General features: G+C 57.2%; 2 protein-coding genes across 2 annotated transcripts; both read left to right on the plus strand.

Annotated features, from left to right (window-relative positions):
• Positions 1 to 938: 938 nt before the first annotated feature.
• On the plus strand, positions 939 to 11476 carry TWF2 (twinfilin actin binding protein 2). The gene is made up of 9 exons (XM_053219283.1): positions 939 to 1115; positions 4743 to 4820; positions 7087 to 7265; positions 7646 to 7741; positions 7954 to 8058; positions 8203 to 8328; positions 10040 to 10190; positions 10325 to 10446; positions 10876 to 11476. The coding sequence occupies exons 1-9, from the start codon at positions 1091 to 1093 to the stop codon at positions 11041 to 11043; spliced, it is 1050 nt and encodes a 349-aa protein (XP_053075258.1). The 5' UTR covers positions 939 to 1090; the 3' UTR covers positions 11044 to 11476.
• Positions 11477 to 11616: 140 nt separating this feature from the next.
• On the plus strand, positions 11617 to 18465 carry TLR9 (toll like receptor 9). Its single transcript, XM_053219281.1, has 2 exons — positions 11617 to 14475; positions 15373 to 18465. The coding sequence occupies exons 1-2, from the start codon at positions 14257 to 14259 to the stop codon at positions 18463 to 18465; spliced, it is 3312 nt and encodes a 1103-aa protein (XP_053075256.1). The 5' UTR covers positions 11617 to 14256.
• The last annotated feature ends 2522 nt before the right edge of the window (positions 18466 to 20987 follow it).

The following is a 20987-nucleotide window of genomic DNA, read 5'->3' on the forward strand; positions in this document are numbered from 1 at the left end:
CAATGCTACTTATTCAGCATGGGGTAGTGAGACAGTGAGCAGGGAGTTCAAGCTGGGGCCAGATGCAAGGCAGGCCCCATACTCCATCATCAATTCTCAGCAATCCCAGCCCTCAAAGGTGGCCTCCTTCCCAATCTTCCCAACCAAAGTCCTGAGACAGGCTCTGTGGTCTTGTGCTCATCCCTGGCTCAACGTGGCCTGTAAGATACATTATGTTGATTGGCTGGTAACAGCAGGGCTAATGCCAGAGAAGGCAAAGCTGCTGGGTGTGGAGCCAGAAGTAGATTAGGAGTTGGGAAGTTACTCACTCGCCAAGCTCTGGCCCTCCTTCAACCTCTGGGCCTTTGCACATGTAGTTTCCTCTTCTCAGAAAACTTTTCCCTCCGCTCTGCCAGGTTGACCTCCAGGTCTCCACTCAAACTTCACCTCCTCCTAGTGGCCCCTTGCTCTCTGGGCAGGGCCCTCACCACCACAGGTTTATTTGCTAACTGCCAGGTAGGTCAGTCTGGCTCCCACAATCAGGGCAGGGCCTGCGCTCAGGAAACGTCTCTAGGAAAAGGGATGCCGCTCAAAAACACAGGCGCTTCCATCCTCATGCAAACCCCTTCCCGGCCATAAGTGAGGGTACGCGCGGATCTCACCCCACTTGGAAACCCACCTAGATTGGGGCGCAGAGACTCGCGCGCGCACTCCCGGACGCGCCCCGGCCACAGACCCGTCGGCTCACGGTCTATAGGCACACGCGCGCGCATGAGTGCGCCCACGGATGCCCGACCACACGGAGGCCCCGTTCTTCCCCACAAACAGGCACGCGCAGGCGCGCGGACACCCCGATCAACTCCGCGCGAAAGTCTCACCCGGAACAAGACGCACGGTGCGCGCACGCGCGGCCCCGAGTCCCCGCCCCCTCCCGGCCTCGCCCGTCGGGGGCGGGGCGCTCTGGGCCGGGTCCTGCGGCACCGCCCGGGAAGCTGCGCGAGGCTGGGCGGCCGCCGCCACATCCTCCTCCTCCTCCGGGTCCAGGCGAGCGGAGCGGGTCCAGGGCCGAGCCGAGGGCTCCAAGGGCGCTGGTGGAGCGGGGCACGGAGCCATGGCGCACCAGACGGGCATCCACGGTGAGGGAGGATGGTGGGCGGCCAGGGAGCCGAGGGTATCCGCTCGAGGCTGCGCCCCCTCCCCGGCGCTCAGCCATTCTCTCCTCCCTGGCACCAGCCTAGGGAAGCTTCCTGTTCTCTTTTGCAGCCGGCGGTCGCCTGGGGTGGGCACATATGGGGGCGTGCGACTTACTGTGCATAGTTGGGAGTGGGTGTGCATGTACACAGCTGTAGTGGAAATATCTGTGTGCCCATCTGAGCGTGGATGTGCTTGTGTGTGCCTATCTATATATTTTTGTTCCTTTCTGGGGGTGGGTGTACCCGGATGTGCACATCTGGGGGAGTGTGCACGCATGTGCATTTGTGTGTACAGTCCTGGGTGTGCACATCTGGATGTGACTGCTTGTGTATGTCTAGGGTCATTCATGCACATGCACTAATAGCTGATTGAATGGACACTGTCGTATGGAACCATCTTTAGGCATCAGTGTTTTGTGACTGTGTGCACATGTCTGTGGGTGTCTGTGTGCACAGTTTGGGTACATCTCAATGTGCATTTGTTACCATGGATGCATGTAGCAGATGTGTCTGTGTAAGGATTGTATGGGTTTGTGTCTGTATGAGGAGGGGTCCCTGACCTTTGACTCCTCCCTGGACCGTCACATACTTGAGCAAACTAGACTGGGGAAAACCTGGGACAGGGCCTTCAGAGTGGGATGGGGAGAGTTGCCAATCTGACCTTGACCTCTGACCTCCCTACCATTTTCCACTCTGATCTCCTGAGTCTGCCCCAGCTAGGGTTAGAAGGTGCCAGCTCCAGGCTGAAGGCAGAGAAAAGGGTCCAAATATGGGGTTTGTGAGGAGGGTCCTGGCTTTAGAGACTCCAGGCCAGCTCTCCCTACCCCAAGCCTCTCCAGCCTAGAGCATCATCCCATTCCCCAAGGGCTTGGTTTCCTCTTTACACTGGCTGGGGAGAAGCAGGAGCCAGGTGTCCTGACCCCTCCGGGGCCTCAGTGTCCCCCTCTGTCCCTAGCCTGGGAGGACTTCCTGGCCTGTGGGAAAAGCCCAGGCTGCTTGCCCAGACAGCCTGGTGGTTTGGCCATCAGCCATTCCTCCCACCACACCAGGATCCCCAGCCCGGGGACACCACCACCATCGACCAGCCTGACTGCCTGGATCTTGACTTGGCTTGTGGTTGTGGCCGCTTGGTGGCTAGACCGCCTAGAGGGTTTCCCTGGCCCCGCCCCACAGGACCAGAAAAGGCCAGAGTCTGGGTCAGGGCCAGCCTCCTACCAGGTGGGCCAGCTTCTCCAGAGGAGCTGGAGGAGCTGGAGGGGTGGCTTCATGACTCAGCCCACAGAAGGGAACACTGCCCCCTGGACCTGCCCCTTCCGTCCCCTTTGTCTGGTCACTGCTGCTGCCTCCATCTGGAGGAGATCGGAAGCTGTGGCCCCTGCTCCCTGCTCAGGGCAGACAGGTCCTGTGGCCAGGGCTCTGCCTCACTCCTTCATTTCCCACATGGTGAGACAGGCCTGGCTAGGGGATCACTGGGAAGTGCCCATGAGCAGCTCTCTCCTTCCCATTTCTGGCCTGGGGAGGTGGAAGCTGAGATCGATTGCCCTGGATGCCTAGATGCCAGCCCAGTGTGGCCATACCTGTGGATCTGGTGACCTCAGAGCAGGGCGAGGGAGGGGGGGAGGGAGGGACTTGTAACTTGAGGCTATGGGGTAAGGGGAGGGCAGGGCAGCAGAGGCAGAAGGGTTGGGGTGGGGGGGAGCATGAATCTTTGATGATAGAGGCTCTGGTGTCCCAGGCCTGGCCTCTGGATTATTGATGGTGGCTGAGGAGTCATGGGGTGGGGAGCGGGGAATGTCTCTTCCACTACTGGGGTGTCACTTTGTCTTAGTAACTCTAGAAGGGGCGTGGCAGCCTCTCCCTTAGGGGAGCTTCTTGGCTTTCCCTCCCAGAAGGTCTGAGCAGGTGGAAAGGGCAGTTCAGCACAGCCTGCTCTGCCATCATTACAGTAGTAAATTTACAGTAGTAAAATTTTAAATTTAACAATTATTCGTAAAGTCCGCACTACTGAGCATTTTTTTCCCCATCTACTCCTTAGCACAGCCCTCTGCACCTTGAGAGTATTAGCTCCACAGTATAGATGAGTCTGAGGCTCAGTGAGGTCAGAGGTCACACACAACTATGGGAAAGGTGGAGACCCAGAGGCCAGGCTTTTCCTCAGGGATTTGCTTGGGGTCTGCTGATAAGCAGCCCTGTCCTCGCCCAGTGGGACTGTGTCTCCATGCCATGGTACTTGGTTGGGACCCTGCTCCCCCAGAGGCCATGGAGGATGGTACACAGCCTGACTTCTCAGGCTCAGGGTCACCCTGCATGAGGGGCCCCTGAGGACATGACCAGAGTTTGTTTTCCTAAAGGCCCCCACCCCCTGCCCTCAAGCTGCCCAGTCTGGGCCCTATAAATACTCTCTGACCTCAGCTCTCCAGCTGTGTTCCTGCAGAATTCTTCTGACCCCTGGATAGCTTCAAGGTCATGCTGGCCTGGCCCTAGCACACGTAGAGACCCAAGTCGGGCCCCTCCTCACTTGAACTTTGGTTTCTGTGTCTTTACCACTGGTAGATCTGTGACGTTCCTGGTCTCACCTCTGTGTTTGGGTCCTTGGTCACTGGCTGTCATCTTCCAGCTGTGACCCAAGGACCAAGTCAGGGTCTGTTTTGGAGAGTTCCTGATTGCCATTCCTCCTCTAGGAGCATACTGGACTGCCTAAGGGCTGGGGACTTAGTGCCCCTAGCAGGGTTGTGCTAGGGCAGGGCTGTGCTAGGGCTGGGCTCAGGACCTCTCAGGGTTAGGCAGCCTGGCTGGTGGGCTGGGTGTGCATGCGTGTGTGTGTGTTTGTGTGTATGCTTTGTACATCTTCTTGCCTGGACATGTCTTAGCCGGGTTCTGCATTTGCCTATGTGTTTGTTAGCACTCTGGGGACTGTGTTCTTGTGTATGTTTGTGTGTCGAAATGTGTGTGTCCATTTATGTTTGACCAGCTGAATATGTTGTCATGTGTGAGGGTATTTGCATTTCTCCTCCACTGTGTCACATAGATGTTTATGTGTTACATTCACATGTGCTGGACTGAGCACGTACCTGATGGCACATGCAACAGGTGGTGCACGTGTGCGTGTATGTGTGCGTGTGATTGCATGTGTGTGTTAACGGACATAGTGGTCAGTGCATACTGGGGACCTGTGTTCATGTATTTCTGTGTTTGTGGATATGACAGAACTGGGAGTGTCAGAGGCCACTTCAGTGCTGGGCCTTCCTAGGGGACAGAGGACAGTTGGGGGCCATTCACTCTGGTTAGCCTGGCCTGGCCCAGAGCCTGCCCCATCCTTGAATGTGCTGGCCCATCCCTGCCTACCCTGTCACCAGAGCTATCTCAGCCAGCAGGCCACACTGCTGGCTAAATTTGGGAGCTTATGTTTGTGGACCGTGTCAGGTTCCCAGTCACATGGGGGGGGCCATATTTAACCCGGCTCCCAGCTCCACCACCAGACCCCACAGGACGAAGCAGGCCCTGAACGTGTCCCTGCCCACCCTGCTCACGCTGCCTGCTTATCCCTCACCATGTTTCTTGTTCTTGTAGCCACCGAAGAGCTGAAGGAATTCTTCGCCAAGGCACGGGCTGGCTCTATCCGGCTCATCAAAGTCGTCATTGAGGACGGTGAGTGCCCCGTACTGCCCCCTTTGATAAGCTAGGGCATAGGTGGGGGGCTAGACCCAGCTGCTTCTCTGGGAGCTGCCGGGACATTTGCCTCTAGCCCCTTCAGGACTTCACTTGCTCCCTCTGGGGACTGGAGGTGCTTTGTAGGAGAGCGTCACTGGTGGGCATGATCATTACCCCTGTTACACAGAACAAGAAATAAAAGCTGGGACGACAGCAAGGAGGGCCCTGCCCAGAGGTCCTGTCCAGCTCCCCAGAGGCTATGTGGGGGTCAGAGGCCTAGCCAGGATGCTATGCTGGGCATGGGAGCAGGAGATCAGTGAGGCCAGGCACTGCCCCATGTGGCGAGTGCCACTCACCTCCCTCTGTGATCGGCAGGCTGGTGTGGCTGGGGGGGAGTCCCAAGGAGAAGCTGGGGCCCTGCCCTTGGGAAGTGCCCCTACAACAGGGCAAAGGGACTCGTGCCCAGCTTGATTTGACAACATGACCGGGGGATTCCAGGCTTGGCTGAGCCTTGGCCAGGCCTTGGCCTGGACACTGGGAACCTGAGGTTTGCACAGGGTGGGTGCTCCTCATATTGGGGTGGGAGTAGGTGAGCTTGAGCTGAGGCTTGAAGTGAGGGGAGGGTTTGGGGAGGTAGAGGATGAGGCTGAGGCTTGGTGGCGACTCCTCCCCTTCCCTTCATGCTAAGGGTTGTCCCTAGAGGTGATGGGTACAGACACTGGGCGTGGGCTGGGCGCCCCATGAATCCTTGGTAGCCAGTAGTAGTGGGCCCTTTAGGGCCACCCCCCCAAATGGGCTTGGTGCCCAGCTAACTTTTCACCCATTGAATTGGTACAAAGCAAGTTCTACCCAGACCCAGAATTCACCCCAGACTTTAGTGCTGTGCTGGATTTTGTCCAGGGTCCCCAAGTTCAGATGCCCTCAGAGGTCAGGTCGTGGTCACTGTAGTAGGTCAAGAATGAAGGCTTCCCGTGGTGACAGGCCACAGCCTCCCTGCCCCCTGAAGAGATGGACTCATCAACCTTAGCTCTCAGCCTTCCCTGTCGCCTCCCAGACAGGACACCTCTACTAATGTTTACCAGGAGGAATCTCTAGGTAGGCTCTTATCTCTGTTCTGCATTTTAGTTGTTGGGGCACCTGGGAGTCCCCAGGAAGGTTCAGGCACCTTGACAGGGAGCCACTGCCCATCTCCTACTGAGTGAGGCTTGAGCTCCTTCTAGAGTATCTGTTAATTCCACTTATTATGTAAAACTTCCCATTTTGAAAATGTTGGCAACAAATTAAACACTGTTGGCAGTACTGTTGGGCCGACTGCCTGCTGGTTTTCACCCTTGACCCCACCTGAGTTCTAGGAGGATAGGCAAGGAGTCCGAGGCCTGCAGAGAGGCAGCTGGGCTGGTGGGCCTGGCATGTTTGGCCCTCATCAGGAGGGCCTGGTGGTCAGGTACCCCCTGGCCAGGTGTTGATTAACGCTTGCCCCAGGTCTTCTGCCACCCTGGGACTGTCCACCCCTGGGCTGATGTTGGGTGCCCACCCAAGACCCTGTGGGTGGATAGGTCAAGTATATGTCCAGCCTCAATGGCCCATTCAGCCAGTGTGCACCAGCCAGGGAGGTGGCCGGCCTATTGACCCCAGGCGTTAAGAGGTTTGTTAATTTGGGGGGGAGGGGACTACAGCTGGCCAGTGGCAACAGGGTACAGATTTATATAGTATCTGATAAGAGCCCCTGTCTCCCTCTTTCCCACATGCTTTTGCTCTGGCAGGTCCCTGTGGCCTGAGGCTAGGCCCCACCTCCCTCAGCACAGTTGTTCTGAGAATGGTGTGCTGCGGGTTCCCCTAGAATCTTAGGCCAAGGGAGGAGGGGAGCAGGAAGTGACACAGTGGGGCTGTGCCTGAGCAGCCATGCCAGTGGGGTGGGTCTGAGTGTGTGGGTGATTGTGAGGGGACTGCATTGTTGGTGGCTGTGGGCAATGCAGCCACATGTCTTCTCGTGTTTGTCCGTGCTTAGTTATCTGTGGGAGCATTCTCGAGGCCATTTCTGTGCATATATGTGCGCATTCATATAGCTGGCAGCTCTGTGCTTCATTCATTCGTTCGCTTGTTCGCAGATTCAGTCACGTAGCCTCATCTTTCAGGGACTTGGGGGCTCCAGGGAGAGGTGGGTGGAGTGGCCGGCAGACCTGAGCCCCAGCCAAGAGGGCCCACGGTCTGAGGTGGGTATGGGAGATGGCTACTCCTTGGCTCACCCGGCCTCTGCCCCCAGAGCAGCTCGTGCTAGGTGCCTCGCGGGAGCTGGCGGGCTGCTGGGACCAGGACTACGACAGGGCCGTGCTGCCGCTGCTGGATGCCCAGCAGCCCTGTTATCTGCTCTACCGCCTGGACTCGCAGAACGCCCAGGGCTTCGAGTGGCTCTTCCTCGCCTGGTCACCTGACAATTCTCCTGTGAGTCCTAGGGATCCCTGCCCAGTTCCCAGACCAGGGGAGAGGGGAAGCTGGATCTGAATGAAATAACAAGACCCTGCCCTGGGAAGTCCAAGGGGAGAGATACCAGGTCCTGCCTCAGAGTCTGAAACAGGACAAGGCCCTGTGCTTGGAGCCCGACGTCTCCCAGAGGCCCCCCAGCCACCTCAGACTGGCTCTGGGAGGCAGAGATGTTGGGCTGGGGAGGCTCCACCCACTCTGGTCCTCGCACCCTGCTGCGCCCTCTGCTGGGTATATGGGCACAAATCGATGACCTGGTCCCCACCCAGAGGCTCTGGCCTGCTTCTCTAGAGAGACAGCGCTGCCCGGATGGGTCTCACAGCTTAGCTCCTGTCCTTCAGGTGCGGCTGAAGATGCTGTATGCAGCCACACGGGCTACAGTGAAGAAGGAGTTTGGGGGCGGCCACATCAAGGATGAGCTCTTTGGGACTGTGAAGGTAGGCTTCCTAGGCCAGGCCCCACCAAGCTGGGATCACAGGCCCACAGAGTGTGGGATGTTATGCAGGGTCACATAGGAAGTCGGTGCCAGGCTTGGGGAGGAGTGGAGAGGGCTGGGAAAGTCCAGGGGCTGCAAGCTGGGGTGCTCAGTGGGCTTCTGCCAGCCCAGCAACCCAAGGTGCCCATTTATGCTTCTGCATCCACTGGCCAGGATGACCTCTCCTTTGCTGGGTACCAGAAGCACCTCTCGTCCTGTGCAGCGCCTGCCCCGTTGACCTCAGCTGAGAGAGAGCTTCAGCAGATCCGTATTAATGAGGTGGGTGCACCAGACCAATGGTCAAAAGTCCCACCCTGAGGCCCTCTAGGTAACGTTAGGCCCAGCTGGCCGGGCCTGTGCTCCAGTGGGGCTACACCCTGGTTAGGCAGGTAAGGGCCTCACTCACTCTTTACTCGTCCCCAGGTGAAGACGGAGATCAGCGTGGAGAGCAAGCACCAGACCCTGCAGGGTCTCACCTTCCCACTGCAGCCGGCAGCCCAGAGGGCACTTCAGCAGCTCAAACAGAAGACCATCAACTACATCCAGCTGGTGGGTGCCTGTCCCTGCCCCAGGCACACATGCAGGGCACACCGTGCCCCTCCCCTGCTCTTGCTCAGACATGTGTACGGATGTGCATTCAGTACCCAGTCTGTCCTCTTCAGCTCACCTATGTACTTGCGGGGACCCACTCTCCCCCCTCCTGCTCCCCTGTCGCTCCCTGTTCCTGTTTGAGTGCAGACACCTCATACAGTAGATGCAATGTGTTCCCCTGCCTTGCCCAGTCCTTGCTCACATGCAGGGACATGTGTGAGACACTGTCCCTCATTCTGCCCTTCTTACTGTGTACACGTACTCAGCCTGGAGTTCACACTGACTCCTCAGACCTGAGCCCCTTCCTGTCCTAGACTCCCTCTGCAGCTCCCCTGACTGCCTCCTTCCCCAGGTTGGGTCTTTCTTCTCCAGTGGCCTAGGCTTCCCGCTTTCTTTCTTTTTCTTTTTCTTTTTTTTTAATGTTTACGTATTTATTTTTGAAACAGAAAGCACGTGCTCATGCATGCATGATCAGGGGAGGGGCAGAGAGGGCAAGAGAGAATCCCAAGCAGGCTCTGCGCTGTTAGCACAGACCCCAGCACAGGGCTCAGTCTTCTGAACTGTGAGATCATGACTTTAAATCAAGAGTCGGGGAGCGCCTGGGTGGCTCAGTCAGTTAAGCATCCAACTCTTGGTTTTGGCTCAGGTCATGATCTTATGGTTTGTGAGTTCGAGCCCCTCGTTGGGCTCCACAGTGACAGTGCAGAACCTGCTTGGGATTCTCTCTCTCTCTTTGCCCTTCTCCTGCTCAAATGTGCTATGTCTCTCTCTCTGTCTCGCTCTCTCAAAATAAATACACAATTGAAAAAAAGGGGGGGCACCTGGGTGGCTCAGTCAGTTGAGCAGCTTAGGTCACTATGTCGCAGTTTATGAGTTCGAGCCCTACATGGGGCTTTCCACTGTCAGCACAGAGCCTGCTTTGGAGCCTCTGTCCCCCCCCCCCCCCCTGCCCCTCTCTTTGCCCCTCCCCCACTCATTTTAAATAAAACATTAAAAAAAAAAAAGAAATCAAGAGGAGGACGCTTAACTAACTGAGCCACCCAGGTACACCTTCTTTTTTTTTTTTTAATGTAAGCCCTATGCCTGTGACTCCTGGGTGGCTCGGTTGAGTGTCCGACTTCATCTCAGGTCATGATCTCGCGGTTCACAAGTTTGAGCTCTGTGTCAGGCTCTGTTCTGACAGCTCAGAGCCTGGAGCCTGCTTCAGATTCTGTGTCTGCCTCTCTCTCTTCCCCTCCCCTGCTTGTGCTCTTTCTCTTTCTCAAAAATAAGTAAAAACATTAAAGCCCCAACATGGGGCTTGAACTCACAAGATCGAGTCACATGTTCCGCTGACTGAGCTAGCCAAGTGCTCCTAGACTTCCCCATTCCACGCAAAATGATGTGTCCCCCAAGAGGCCTCTCCCTCAGGTGGAGACCTTCCCCACTGTCCTGTCCACTGCCCCTGGTGGGACTTCCTCCTCTCGTAGAGCTTTCAAAGGCAGAGGTGGGGGCTCAGGAGTGGCCTCTTCGCGGGGACCCCATGGTGGATGGCCACTGAGGTGGGGAATCCTGGGAAAGGGAGAGCACAGTCAGACTCCTGCCTGTCAACCTTGGGGACTTCTTGTTTGCTAGGGTGGGTCCGGGCCCTCTGCTGCTCAGGCCCTCACCTCGCCCTTACCCTTGGTAGAAGCTGGACCTGGAGCGGGAGACCATTGAGCTGGTGCACACAGAGCCCACGGAAGTGGCCCAGCTGCCCTCGAGGGTACCCCGAGATGCTGCCCGCTACCACTTCTTCCTCTACAAGCACACCCATGAGGGTGACCACCTTGAGTCTGTGGGTGAGTGGCCACAGCAGCGCCCCCACGCCCGTGGCTGAATAGAAGCAGCACTGGCCTATGGCTGGGTGGGCTTGCTGCAGGGGGCGTGGGTCAGCAGGTCCCCCAGCCTCTGCTCACGTCCCCATTCCCCACAGTGTTCATCTACTCGATGCCGGGGTACAAGTGCAGCATCAAGGAGCGCATGCTCTATTCCAGCTGTAAGAGTCGCCTCCTCGACTCCGTGGAGCAGGACTTCCAGCTGGAGATCTCCAAGAAGGTGGGTGCCCATTCCCCAGAGCCTCATCAACCAAGGGGCCTTTAACACCACCCTCCACATGGGGCATTGGAGTCCCAAGACAGTGGCAGGGCAGGGGTCATTATTGCCTTGTGGGATGGACGTGGATGAGGCCCAAGGGGTAGCATGCATTCCCAAGGTGCCCATCTGACTGGTGGCATGGACAAGCCCTTGTCTTGGCCGCCCATGACTCTGCTCTCCCAGGGTCTGAAAGGCAGATAGGGTGTCACCAAGGCGTGCAGGGGAGTGGGCCTCAGCAATGTGTTCCTGGAGGTGGCATTCCAGGTGGGGGGATCTCCACTCTCCCAAGGCTAGAGTGTGAGAGGTCAAGGGGCTGCCCTAGGAGTGGAGGTGACCAAGGGTGGAATGTGTCGGGGGCCCCCCACCAGACCACTGCCTTGCCCCATGCAGATTGAGATTGGAGATGGGGCGGAGCTGACAGCCGAGTTCCTCTACGACGAGGTGCACCCCAAACAACACGCCTTCAAGCAGGCCTTCGCCAAGCCCAAGGGCCCAGGGGGCAAGCGGGGCCACAAGCGCCTCATCCGTGGTCCTGGCGAGAACGGGGATGACAGCTAGGTGGCCGGACCTGAGCTGCCCCTGCATGTGGACTGTGGGGCTGTGTGCCCCACCGCTCCCGGCCACCTGCCTCCTTCCCAGCCTGGGCTCCAGGGGAGGCTTGCTTCTTGTGGGGCAGGAGGGCTGCTGACAGAACACTCTTGCAGCTTCTGAGAGCCACTGGAGCTGGCATTTTGTGACCTTCCCCTGTTGCTGTCCCTGCCTCTCATCTGTGTGCCCAGGGGGTCTGGGGACCCTGCCTGCCTGGCTCAAGGGTGCTGGGTAGGGGGCCTAGAATGAGCTTGGCCCCCAGGGGAACTGAGACTAGGATCCTAGCACATCCCAGAAGCCTTGGCCACAGGGGTGGGTTTAGTCAGGGCTGGGGTAGGGTGTCCCTGCAGAATAAGATGGTTGAATGCTGTATTTTTTAAAGAATAAAATATTTTTAAATCAACACCTGAGTCTGGCCCTGAGGGATCCACCTCTGACACTGGGAATCGGGAGGCCCCGTGTATATAACTGCATGCTTTCACCTTCGAAGCGGGTCTGTGAGCCTGTTAGGTGGGGCTCCAGCACTCCTGGCTACAGGTGTATGGGAAGATGTGTGTCTGTGTGCGTGAGAACACAAGCCTCACACAGGTCCCCTTGTTGACAGGAGCTTGGCCCAAAAGGCAGGCACACCTTCACGGTGATATGGAGCATCTGGGTGTATTAGTGTCCTGTGGCTGCTGTAACAAAATACCATAAGCTTAGTGGCTTAAACCCCCACATATTTACTATCTTAGCACTTCTTGTGAACCTAACAAGGTCAAAGTCTGATAGGGCTGAAATCCAGTTGCTGGCAGGACTTGTTCCTTTGGGAGGAGGGGGGGGAGCATCTGTCACCTTGTCTGGCTTGAAAGGCTGCCTGCATTCCCTGCTCCCATCTTCAAACCAGAGAGGTGGTATCTCCGATCCTGCTTCCCGGTCACATGCCTCCTTCAGTAGTCAGACCCCCTGTGCCTCTGTCTCAAGGATGCTTGTGATTATATTCACCTCCCCGCTTTCCAGATACTCTCCCCGCTCAGGATCCTTCACTTCCTCCCACCTGCAAGGCCCCTTTTATCCTGTATAGTAACATATTCATAGATTCTGGGGATTAGGATGTGGATCTCCTTGGGGCATTCTTCAGTCTGCCACACTGGGTACATTCTGCCTGCTGGGCTTCCTGGCCTCTTTGGGGCTGCGGCATGGATCTTGGACCTCTGGATCTTCGTGTCTCCAGTCCACACGTGTGTGTGTGCGTGCAGACCTGTCAGCTCATTGGCCCTCTCCCTCATATTTGCGTTTCTGCCCACAAGGGTCTGGCTCCCTGGTCCCAGGGTCTCTGGGAGGGACTCTTTAGGTTTGGGATTCAGTGGGAGCCAGAAATTCAGTCTGTACCTGAGAAGGGGGTGGGAGACCCCTCCTATGCCAGGTGGGAGGTGTGTAGGGATGGGGACATGAGGGGTCAGTGGCTGGGACTCAGCTGCTGAATGGGCACTGTCCTTTCTTTGGGGAGCACATCTTGGGCTGGGGCTCAGGGGAGTGTCCCATCCCTAAGGCCTTTCCCAGCCCCTACTAAAGACCCTAGAATTACAAAGAGGAGAGCTGGAACCCTAGTCAGGATCTAGAGAGGGTGGCCTGTCCTCATCCATCCCCAAACACTGGTTCCTAGGTGGGTAGGAAGACCGTGCCATCACTCCCACACTGCTAAAGCCCTGGGTCTGTGTGCCAGCTGGATGCCTGGAAGCCTGGAACCTACCTTCCAGGATAGCCACCCAGAGGTGGGCATGGAAAAGCAAGGGTAGCAGGTATCTAGCCCAAGCCAAAGCCCTATTTGTTCATTCATTAATTCATCCAGCCATCATTCAGAGACATTCTGTGCCTGCCCAGAGCTGAGTGCTGGAGACTCATGGGCTTAGCAAATCGTGACCACCTTATGATGTTCTGGGCACTCTCGGCCCTGGGTATACAGACAAAAAGACTCTTGCCATTAAGAAGCAGACATTCCAGCAGCGGAATAAGACAAACTACAAGAAACCATGGAAAATCAATGGTATGATGTGTTAGCAGGTAAAAACTTAGGACGAAGAAAAGCAGCAGGTAAAAGGGGCTTAGGAGTGCCAGATCCAGGGTGAGAGGTGTAAAAGAAGGTTGGGGAAGGCCTCCAGAGGGTAATGTGTGAGCTGAGATATAAAGGGGGCAATGGAAGGGGCCATGTGAATATCTAGGAAAAGAGCTTCCAGGCAGAGCAAACAGTAAGTCCAAAGGCCCTGGGGTGGGAAACTGCATGGGACTATTCAAGCCAGAGAAAGGAGGCCAGTGTGGGTGGAGACCAGTCGGGGAGGCAATGGGAGGCCAGATCCCATAGGACCTTTTTGGCCATTATGTGGACTGTGCCTTTGATTCCAGAAAGGGCCAAGGAGGAGTCTGAGCAGAGGAAGGACGTAACGTGACTTAGGGGCTCAATGTGAATAGGCTGTGGGGTAGGAGAGCAGAAGCAGGGCAACCCACGAGTTGGTGGTAACTGCACTGGTCTAGGAAGAGATGATGGCGGCTCAGGCCAGGCCAGTGAATGTGGAGATGGTGGGCGATGGGCAGATTCTGAAGGTGGAGCCAACAAGACTTGCTGAGGGGCCCAGGTCACCCTGAGACTTTGGGCCTGTTATGATCTACTGGGTCAGAGGGAGCATGTGAAGATCCACCCAGCTGGCCCAGCTGTGGGGTGGGGTAGGTGCTTGGACAGGCCCCCAGGCACACTGGGGATGCAGATGAGGAGGCCCTGCTCCTGGAGGAAGTGGCTAGCTGTGGTGGAGGCAGGTGCAGCCTGGCTGGGGCCAATGCTGCTGTGCTCCCGGGTATGTCAGGCCCTGCGGAGCTCTGGGGACGGGGCCGCAGGGACAGGAAAAGGGCAGATGTGGGAACCACTGGCCCGAGAGAGCTCCCTTTGGGGCAGGGGCCAAGGGGCTGAGGTGTGAGGGTGAGAGTCTTCTTGGGACAGGGTGCCCTGACATCGGGTCAGCACGCCCAGCCCACGTCCAGCACTGCCCTCAATTCCAGTTTCTCATTGGCCTGACGCTGGGCTCTGGGCCTCCGTCTCTCCCTGATAACAGGTGTGAGGCCCTCTCCAGCTGTGGCACACTGTTGGGATAGGGTGGGGGGCAGTGGGGGAGTGGAAAGAGGAAGGAGTGAAGGGGCTGTCTGCGTCTGCCTATGCAAATGGCCTCTGACTCACCACACCACCCACCACCTCTCGCTGTGGGCAGGATGGGGGCGAGGGAGGGGGCTACTGTGTTATTTCTAAATTCTCACTTCCTCTGTTCTCTGAGCCTACACTGTGGGAAGGGTCTGCGAGCTCCAGGCATTCTTCTCTGCCATCGCTGCCCAGTCTGCCATCCAGACCCTCTGGAGAAGCCCCCACTCCCTGTCATGGTAGGACAGCAGCCCTCAGGCCCCCAGGGAAGGGGGGCAGTGGGGAGTGGTGAGGGAGAGGTGGGTTTGGTGGCTGCAGACAATAGTGAAGGGGGTTATCCCCCAACCTGGCCCTGGGGACACTCACTGAACCCTGAAGATATCAGACCAGGCGCCTTTCTCTAGGCAATGAGACCCAAACCCATTGTGTGGATAAGAAGGCTGAGGCCTAGGGCTTCAATCAGTGGAGGCAAGGGGGCTACAAGCAAGGTGGACATGACAGGACTAGGCCCTGTCTGGCCCGTTGCTGCCCACCCCCTCTGATCTGTTCTGACCTACAGTGGGTTGAGTGCTTGGGCTGGGAGAGGTGGGTAGAGGGGGAAGAGCTGGGCAGTGCCCATCCCAGCCAGGGCCCTGGGTGGTCCTCAGCCTGGACCCCCGCAGAAGACCCTCATTCCTTCCTGGGACTTGGCCAAAGGGAGAGGGAGGAGTTGGGGGAGGTTGGTGGAGGACACAGGGGGCTTTTCAGGGTGGCTGCATGGAAGGGAGCCAGATGACTCCTTGCTCAGGAAGGAAGAGAAATGACCTCTGAGGAAGGAAAAGGGAAAGTCAGGGAGAACCTGGTGGGCCTGTTGACTGCCTGCCTGGCTCTCCTGTCTGGCTGGGGTTTGGTTTTGAGTAAAAGTTCTAGATCGTGATTCTGGATTCCAGGTTGCAGAAGCAGTTCTGAGTTGAAGGCTGGGTCTGAGACTTGAGTCTAAGTTCTCCGTGAGGCCTAGAAGTGGGGTGGGTGCTGGGCAGAGAGGCAAGAGCCTCCCCGGGGAAGGCTTGGGGAGAGGGTTTAGGAGCCCTGTTGGGAGACCCCAGGAAGGGGGGCAGGTGGATTTGGGCTGGGGCTGCACAGTCACAGTCCCGCAGGGCCCCTGCCGTGGTGCCCTGCACCCCCTGTCTCTCCTGGTGCAGGCTGCCGCGCTGGCCGTGGCCCTGGCCCAGGGCACCCTGCCTGCCTTCCTGCCCTGTGAGCTCCAGCGCCATGGCCTGGTGAATTGCGACTGGCTGTTCCTCAAGTCCGTGCCCCACTTCTCGGCAGCAGCGCCCCGTGGTAATGTCACCAGCCTTTCCCTGTACTCCAACCGCATCCACCACCTCCACGACTCCGACTTTGTCCACCTGTCCAGCCTGCGGCGTCTCAACCTCAAATGGAACTGCCCACCCGCCAGCCTCAGCCCCATGCACTTCCCCTGTCACATGACCATTGAGCCCCACACCTTCCTGGCCGTGCCCACCCTGGAGGAGCTGAACCTGAGCTACAACAGCATCACGACAGTACCCGCCCTGCCCAGTTCCCTCGTGTCCCTGTCCTTGAGCCGTACCAACATCCTGGTGCTGGACCCTGCCAACCTCGCAGGGCTGCACTCCCTGCGCTTCCTGTTCCTGGATGGCAACTGCTACTACAAGAACCCCTGCCCGCAGGCCCTGCAGGTGGCCCCGGGCGCCCTCCTTGGCCTGGGCAACCTTACGCACCTGTCACTCAAGTACAACAACCTCACTGCAGTGCCCCGCGGCCTGCCCCCCAGCCTGGAGTACCTGCTATTGTCCTACAACCACATCATCACCCTGGCACCTGAGGACCTGGCCAACCTGACCGCCCTGCGTGTGCTCGATGTGGGTGGGAACTGCCGTCGCTGTGACCACGCCCGCAACCCCTGTATGGAGTGCCCCAAGGGCTTCCCGCACCTGCACCCTGACACCTTCAGCCACCTGAGCCACCTCGAAGGCCTGGTGTTGAAGGACAGCTCTCTCTACAACCTGAACCCCAGATGGTTCCATGCCCTGGGCAACCTCATGGTGCTGGACCTGAGTGAGAATTTCCTATACGACTGCATCACCAAAACCACAGCCTTCCAGGGCCTGGCCCAGCTGCGCAGACTCAACTTGTCTTTCAATTACCACAAGAAGGTGTCCTTTGCCCACCTGCATCTGGCGCCCTCCTTCGGGAGCCTGCTCTCCCTGCAGCAGCTGGACATGCATGGCATCTTCTTCCGCTCGCTCAGCGAGACCACGCTCCAGTCGCTGGTCCACCTGCCCATGCTCCAGAGTCTGCACCTGCAGATGAACTTCATCAATCAGGCCCAGCTCAGCATCTTCGGGGCCTTCCCTGGCCTGCGATACGTGGACCTGTCAGACAACCGCATAAGTGGAGCCATGGAGCTGGCGGCTGCCACGGGGGATGTGGATGGTGGGGAGAGAGTCCGGCTGCCATCTGGGGACCTAGCTCTGGGCCCACCGGGCACCCCTAGCTCCGAGGGCTTCATGCCAGGCTGCAAGACCCTCAACTTCACCTTGGACCTGTCACGGAACAACCTAGTGACAATCCAGCCAGAGATGTTTGCCCGGCTCTCGCGCCTCCAGTGCCTGCTCCTGAGCCGCAACAGCATCTCGCAGGCAGTCAACGGCTCACAGTTTATGCCGCTGACCAGCCTGCAGGTGCTGGACCTGTCCCATAACAAGCTGGACCTGTACCATGGGCGCTCTTTCACGGAGCTGCCGCGGCTGGAGGCCCTGGACCTCAGCTACAACAGCCAACCCTTCAGCATGCGGGGCGTGGGTCACAACCTCAGCTTTGTGGCACAGCTGCCGGCCCTGCGCTATCTCAGCCTGGCGCACAACGACATCCACAGCCGTGTGTCCCAGCAGCTCTGCAGCGCCTCGCTGCGGGCCTTGGACTTCAGCGGCAATGCCTTGAGCCGGATGTTGGCTGAGGGAGACCTGTATCTCCGCTTCTTCCGAGGCCTGAGGAGCCTGGTCCGGTTGGATCTGTCCCAGAATCGCCTGCATACCCTCTTGCCACGCACCCTGGACAACCTCCCCAAGAGCCTGCGGCTGCTGCGTCTCCGTGACAATTATCTGGCTTTCTTCAACTGGAGCAGCCTGGTCCTCCTCCCCAGGCTGGAAGCCCTGGACCTGGCGGGAAACCAGCTGAAGGCCCTGAGCAACGGCAGCTTGCCTAACGGGACCCAGCTCCAGAGGCTGGACCTCAGCAGCAACAGCATCAGCTTCGTGGCCTCCAGCTTTTTTGCTCTGGCCACAAGGCTGCGAGAGCTCAACCTCAGTGCCAACGCCCTCAAGACGGTGGAGCCCTCCTGGTTTGGTTCTCTAGCGGGCACCCTGAAAGTCCTAGATGTGACTGGCAACCCCCTGCACTGCGCCTGTGGGGCGGCCTTCGTGGACTTCTTGCTGGAGGTGCAGGCTGCAGTGCCCGGCCTGCCAGGCCACGTCAAGTGTGGCAGTCCAGGTCAGCTCCAGGGCCGCAGCATCTTTGCGCAGGATCTGCGCCTCTGCCTGGATGAGGCCCTCTCCTGGGACTGTTTTGGCCTCTCACTGCTGACCGTGGCCCTGGGCCTGGCCGTGCCCATGCTGCACCACCTCTGTGGCTGGGACCTCTGGTACTGCTTCCACCTGTGCCTGGCCTGGCTGCCCCGGCGGGGGCGGCGGCGGGGCGCGGATGCCCTGCCCTACGATGCCTTTGTGGTCTTCGACAAGGCACAGAGCGCGGTGGCCGACTGGGTGTACAACGAGCTGCGGGTACGGCTAGAGGAGCGCCGTGGACGCCGAGCGCTCCGCCTGTGCCTGGAGGAACGTGACTGGCTACCCGGTAAAACGCTCTTTGAGAACCTGTGGGCCTCAGTTTACAGCAGCCGCAAGATGCTGTTTGTGCTGGCCCACACAGACAGGGTCAGCGGCCTCTTGCGCGCCAGCTTTCTGCTGGCCCAGCAGCGCCTGCTGGAGGACCGCAAGGACGTTGTGGTGCTGGTGATCCTGCGCCCCGACGCCCACCGCTCCCGCTATGTGCGGCTGCGCCAGCGCCTCTGCCGCCAGAGTGTCCTCCTCTGGCCCCACCAGCCCAGTGGCCAGCGCAGCTTCTGGGCCCAGCTGGGCACGGCCCTGACCAGGGACAACCAGCACTTCTATAACCAGAACTTCTGCCGGGGCCCCACGACGGCAGAGTGACCGCCCAGCACCCCAAGCCTCCTACACCTTGCCTGTCTGCCTGGGATGTCGGGCCTGCTGGCCCTGCAACACCACTGCTCTGCCTCCCCAACTCCCACCCCTGGCATATAGCAGATGCTCAATAAATGCTACTAGTAGGCTGAATGGCTAACCCTGAGCTCACTGAAGGTGTGAGTGGGAGGAAAGAAGGGAGAATTTGCCAGGCTTTCCTTCCTAAAGTGAGGAGGGACAAGAGGTGATTTGAGAGAAATTGAAAGGAGAAAAAGGGAGGGCCCACAGGACACAGGTCTGCAGGGGAGGGAAGCTGCTAAGGGCAGCTGCTTGGTCTGGAAAGCAGGCTGGGTCTCCTGCCCCTTTTAACCCCTCCCCATGTGTCCTGCTGTCCCCAGGCTGGGTCAGTACCTCTCTGTTGTATATTGGTCTCAGGATCTGTCTCCCACACCTGCAGGACTGAAAATGGCTTGGAGGCAGAGAACTTAATATATAATTAAATAATATAAAATTTATAAATATATAAAATATAATATATAAAAATATATAATAACAAATATAAATAATAATAAATAATAAATATAAATATAATATATAAAATATATTTTATAAATATAAAATATAATATATAATTAAATAATATAAAATAAATACAAATTAAATAATATATATGTATATATATTATACTTATATAATAAGTATAACATATAAGTATACTTATATATTATATATTATATACTTATAAGTATATAAGTATAATATATACTTATATATTATATAATACTAATATTATACTTATATATTTAAAGTTTATTTACTTTTGAGAGAGGGAGAGCACAAGAGGGGTTGGGAGTGGGGGGAGGGAGTGGGGGAGGGGCAGAGAGAGAGGGGGACAGAGGATCTGAAGTGCCATGAGATCGTGAAGGAGCACCACGAGATCATGACCAAAGTCTGATGCTTAACTGACTGAGCCACCTGGGTGCCTCAGACCTGCTTCATTTCTGCCCCCTGGCAAAGTCCTGAGAAGCAGCAGCCCTGGGGAGCATTCATTCCCAAGCCAAGGGGGAAAGCTTTGTCGGGAGTTCAGAGGGACATTTGTGCCCTCTGGTGGCCATGCCTGTGCTGTGCCTAAGAGGCTGGCCCAGGCTGGGGAGAGGCCCTTGGGTAGCTCCCCAAAGCAAGGAGCTGGGAGCCACAGAAGATTCTAGAGTGAGCTCACAGCCAGTCCCCTTCTGTTTTCACCTAGAGTGCATGCTGGGTCTCTGTTCTGACATCAAAGGGACACCTGGGTGAGCCACGACCTGGCTACAAAAGTGGCCTGCCTTCCCTGCCCTTGCCTTTCACAGCTGATTGCATTTAGGTGGGAGACACAGCCACATCCGATGAGGGTGAAGTATGTGTGTGCATTTCTAGTTTTGATATCCAGTGTAGGGTTCCAGACATTGCTCGAAGCACCAATGACCAGTGTTTGGAGACAGACTGATAGAGTCTGCACTCAAGTGTGTGGGGAGTTGTGGGTCATGTCAGGCCTGGAGCCTTGGAGGTTGCTTTGTCCTGGGTTGCTGCTTCACTGTCCCCACAGCTGAGCCTACCTTTTGAGGAGAAGAGACATGTACAGCCAGAAAGCTGGAGCTGGGACCTGGGGTGGCAGCAGAGTGGAAGCAGTTTGGCTGGCTCGGGACAGTTGGAGGCCAGCCCAGTTGCTCCAGGACTCTTAGGGTGGAAGACTGGAGCTGGCCGCAGTCTTGGCTGGTCTTGCAGCCTGATTGTGGGCAGCCCTGGGGTCAGGGGGTGGGGTGCTGCTTTTGCCCCCCGCTCCAGGGCATAATTGGGAAAGAAATATGGGCCACCTTCCTCTTTCTGACTTGGGCACAGGGGCTCCTATGGCAGGCTGGTGGCCTCTGTTACCTGCTTTCCAGCTGGAAAGACAGAAAGGTCTGATCCACCAGTCAGAAGTCCCACATAGGAGAGCCTGGGTCGCTCAAACAGTTAAGCATCTGACTCTTGTTTTCAGCTCAGGTTATGATCTCATGGTTTTTGTGGGGATCAAGCCCTGCATTGGGCTTCATGCTGACAACACGGAGCCTGCTTGGGATTCTCTCTCTCCCTCTCTCTCTTCCCCTACCCCACTCTCTCTCAAAATAAATAAATAAACTTAAAAAAAAAAAAAGTCCCACATGGGCTCTATCCTGCCTCTTGAGAGGGCCTCTTAGCTTCTGGAGGAGCAGGCAGAAGGAATGGCATGGCCCCACGTACTTCCTTGGCCTGTGCCTGGGGAGAAAAGAGAACAAGAACTTTCACTCAGGCTGGAGTCTAGGGGAGGCCCTTGCCAAACAGCTCTTAGGCTGTTCCGGCCACACCTAGGAGCGGGAAGCAGGGCCCAATCCAGGGCCCCATGTTTTGCATGCAGGGGACACTATTTGCCTATATCTCAGGACAGCTGAGTCTGCCCTCAGGCAGTTCCCAGACGGAAACTTCATGTACCCACCTACCTCATGCTCACAGTTCTGGTTCTTTTGGGGCCTCAGATT

Source organism: Acinonyx jubatus, chromosome A2, assembly GCF_027475565.1.
Source record: "Acinonyx jubatus isolate Ajub_Pintada_27869175 chromosome A2, VMU_Ajub_asm_v1.0, whole genome shotgun sequence".
Lineage (NCBI taxonomy): Eukaryota > Metazoa > Chordata > Mammalia > Carnivora > Felidae > Acinonyx > Acinonyx jubatus.